This window comes from Triticum aestivum, chromosome 2B, assembly GCF_018294505.1.
Source record: "Triticum aestivum cultivar Chinese Spring chromosome 2B, IWGSC CS RefSeq v2.1, whole genome shotgun sequence".
Taxonomy (NCBI): Eukaryota; Viridiplantae; Streptophyta; class Magnoliopsida; order Poales; family Poaceae; genus Triticum; species Triticum aestivum.
In genome coordinates, this window is record NC_057798.1 from 671,819,907 (window position 1) to 671,823,887 (window position 3,981).

At 43.7% G+C, this 3,981-nt stretch overlaps 1 protein-coding gene across 1 annotated transcript; it reads left to right on the forward strand.

The window, feature by feature from the left end:
• The first annotated feature begins 611 nt into the window (after window positions 1–611).
• Window positions 612–1,848, forward strand: LOC123042001 (transcription factor MYB41-like). The gene is made up of 2 exons (XM_044464533.1): window positions 612–985; window positions 1,149–1,848. The coding sequence occupies exons 1-2, from the start codon at window positions 714–716 to the stop codon at window positions 1,846–1,848; spliced, it is 972 nt and encodes a 323-aa protein (XP_044320468.1). The 5' UTR covers window positions 612–713.
• Window positions 1,849–3,981: the final 2,133 nt, after the last annotated feature.

Genomic DNA, 3,981 nt, shown 5'->3' on the forward strand with positions numbered 1-3,981 from the left:
AAGGCATGGGTAAACAGTGTTCTGCAGGTTTTTTCTCTCTCGAATAAACAGTGTTCTGCGGGTGAGAGCCCGGATCAGCACTCCGAAGGTGCCTCCTTTGACGATAGCTCCAGGTATTGCATTCTACCGTGGCACGAGCGCTACCCACCCCAAAATGAAGGAAGTAGCGTACTTAACTAACCAGATCCTGAATTAGAGGTGCTACACTACATAGATGGTCCTCGTAGACAGTACATCTTCTATATACCGCTGCCTACCACTTGTTGGCTGCCGCTCTATCATTTTCCTTGTTGCCTGCCTCGTGACATGCGTACACTCAAGTGGACCGTGTGTGAAGTGCAGCATGCCGGAGTATATATCTGGTCTTACGTGGCCAGATCTCCGGAGCAACTACCCTCTTTGACTTGTATCGTACGCACGCCTTTTGTTTAGAGTATCGGACATACACAAACTGTTGGATAGTAATGGCCATGACAGCAGAATGGAAGGAAAATTCGCAAAGTCCCGTCATGGGGTACGACGGAGCGACTGCTATCCCGTCTGCACCACGACCACGATCTATATATACCAGCAGCCCGAGGAAGATAAGAAACATAGTCGTATACCTAGCTTGCTTCTGACCACCGCATCTATCAGACTATCACAGCGCCCGAGCCCGATCGAACCTAGCTTTCTAGCAGAGGAGGTCGCCGTCAGGAAGAAAAAAAATTGTGATGGGGAGGTCGCCGTGCTGCTGCCACGACGCCGGCGTGAAGAAGGGGCCATGGACGGAGGAGGAAGACAAGACGCTGGTGGAGCACATCCAGAAGCGCGGCGGGAACGTCGGCAGCTGGCGCGGCCTGCCCAAGGCCGCCGGGCTGAACCGCTGCGGTAAGAGCTGCCGCCTCCGGTGGACCAACTACCTCCGTCCCGACATCAAGCGCGGCAACTTCTCCGACGACGAGGAGCGCCTCATCATCACCCTCCACGCCGGCCTCGGCAACAGGTAACGTACCTAGTCCACGTCCAAATCCAACTACTCCACAAACCACCACTCGCACAACAGCTTAGCCGCCATGCACTGTCAATTTCTTCACCGTTGGCTTTTGCATAGTTGTTAGTCTTGAAGTGACACTGACATGCATGGATAATTTCTTGGTGGACGTTAGGTGGGCGACGATCGCGACGCACCTGGAGGGCCGGACGGACAACGAGATCAAGAACTACTGGAACACGCACATCCGCAAGAAGCTCCTGCGCATGGGGATCGACCCCGCCACGCACCAGCAGCTGCCACCCGACCACCACCTTGACGGCGCCTCCGCCTCGCTCCTGCCCGAGGCACTCCTATGGGCGGCGGCGGCCGCGAGCATCGGAGGCCTAGACACCGGCGCACTCAGGCAGGCGCAGCTTCTGCAGCAGCTCCTCCAGACCATAGGCTCCAACAACGACGCAACTAACCTCATCGCCAACCTAGCTGCCGCAAACTCAGTGCTGAACGCAAGCAGCAGCATCGTTCCAAGCCACCTGCTCCAGGACCAACTGAACATGTTGTCTGGGGCGAACTGCATGCAGCCTGCTTACCTCTGCAACACCTCCAATTTTGCAGAGCAAGACGTGGTGCAGAGGCAGCTGATCAATGACATGTCTCCTGGAACGAGCTCCTTTGCAGCAGCTGAACCAGCGGACCATCTCTGCAACACTACTGCTGCATTCGCATCTCATGATGTTGCACCAGCGGTTGACATGCTGCCGGTGCAGGAGTTCGCCGGCTCGATGGAGCCCATGGAACTACAACTACCCAATCTATGCTCCCTGGAGAGCGATTCTTTCTGGAAGGAGCTACTTGATGACGGCTACCGTCTATAGTTTCTTTCTCCAGATCGAAATAGATATGTGTTGTGTATGATAGTTCTGTACATAACCTATAACGTTTGAACTTCATGCAACCAGGCCTGGTACATGCAGATGCAGTGTTAGATCCATCATAGAGGTTTAGATGAGATGATAAAACATGCATTGATTTGTTTGTGTTTTTATTATGATTCTTGCAATAGATTTGGTTTTTGTCAGTGTAATTGAAGGTTGTCAATTGCTGATTTGATGTGACTGGTGATATATACTTTCCATTGTCAATTAACATGTTTTTTTTTCAAAAAGGAGGATTACTCTCGTCCTCTGCATCAACCGGTGCACATAACCAAGCAATTAACATGTTGCCAATCGGCAACTACAGTGAGATTGCAGACAAGTCAAAACGCATAGGCTAGCTATCTTGCACAACGGTGTGGACAACCTAAACGCTTCATCACAATTACCACGGTGCTTACTAGGTGGCATGCGGTTAGTGGGGCCTTAATCAAATAGAAGTGGAATGTTATACTCTCTATTCTTTTTTATAAGATGCATGTATCTTTTTTAACTCACCTTTCTACTTTGATCAAGTTTATTAAAATTTGACATCTACAACACCAGCTCGATTTGGATTACTCATGTAATATATTTATCATATTTTATTTATTAGTACTGTTGATATGGATTTTTTCTATAAATTTGGTTAAACATAGAAAATGTTGACTATTTAATGTACACCACATAAAAAGAAAGAGGCGGTGGGGGGGGGGGGTTACTTGTTTTATAGAGACCAGGTGAGTGTTGCTATCCAAGAGCAATTTTATGAAAGGTTGAATAAACTTCATTTTGAACTAGATATTTATACCAAACAAAACCATTTCTAATCACACTTAATGGTTGAGGTTGTTTTGACATGATGGCCACTCTAAAATTGAAGCTTATATGGTACTAAGACGTGTTAAGTGTAGATCGGGTAAAGCCTAAACACTTGCCCATTCTAGTTAGTTACAAGTGTCTCGTGTATCACTTGTATCGCGCTATCTTGACTCTACTTGTGTGGACATGAGAGAACCAAGCAAACTCAGCCCTAAGAAAAGGCAACAATTTGACATGGAGTGTAGTTGGTCCAAGCATCCTCTCTACATTGGATGGTAAGTGTACCCATACTATCAGGTCCTGGCCAGTCACACAAATGTGTTTGAAACATATAAATTATTTACGCTAATTCTTATTCAAAGTTTCATGGGAAGTAAAAGATGCTTCAACACACCATTATGTCATAAATGTCCAATTCATTTCATTGAACTCCTCCCTCTATCACCAAATAGGTGGCATATAAATCGGATATTGCTTTTGGCTCTAGGGAGTATATGCTTTTGTGCACCAAAAATGTATTTTGCCAAGGTCAATTTTTTTATTTTATTTTTGCAAATTTGTAGGGGGAAGCTTAAGCATGTTGACTTTTGCACACGCAAAAAAAAAAAACAAGTCGAACGACAAATAGTACCTCCAAATCTTGCACTTAATTTTGTTATTTCTTCACCGACGAAGCATTGCTATCTTGTTTCGCATGAAAATTGGCAAGCATGTTGTTACACTAACATGAACATTTACAACAAATCATAATTTTAAATTTTATTGCTTTTAAATTTACGAATCACCAAGGAGCATATATTCTATTAAAAAGTCAATTAATTTAAATATTTGATCAAATATATAGAAAAAACATCAGCATCTACAATATTGAATAATAAAATTATGAAAATATATCTAATGGTGGATATACTGATATTGTTTTTGTTTTTTATATTCATATTTTTCTATAGTTTCTTGGTAAAACTTAGAAAGTGTTGACGATCTTTGACTCGTTTTATACGCCACCTATTTGGCGATGAAAGAGTATTTTAGACCCTCACATGAAATAATCAACCAACAGTAAATAAATAATATACTTTTTGCAAATAAATAATGAATGAACTAAAACTTCACAAAATAAGCAAAAATATTACACTCTCAGTCCATATAATATGCAAGATTGAGTTATTATGGGTGATAGGTTATTATGTTTGAAAAAATGTGATATATAAATAATTAAGGGTGGCATGGTGCTTTCTCATACTTCCAATTATTAAGGAAGTGCTTTACATT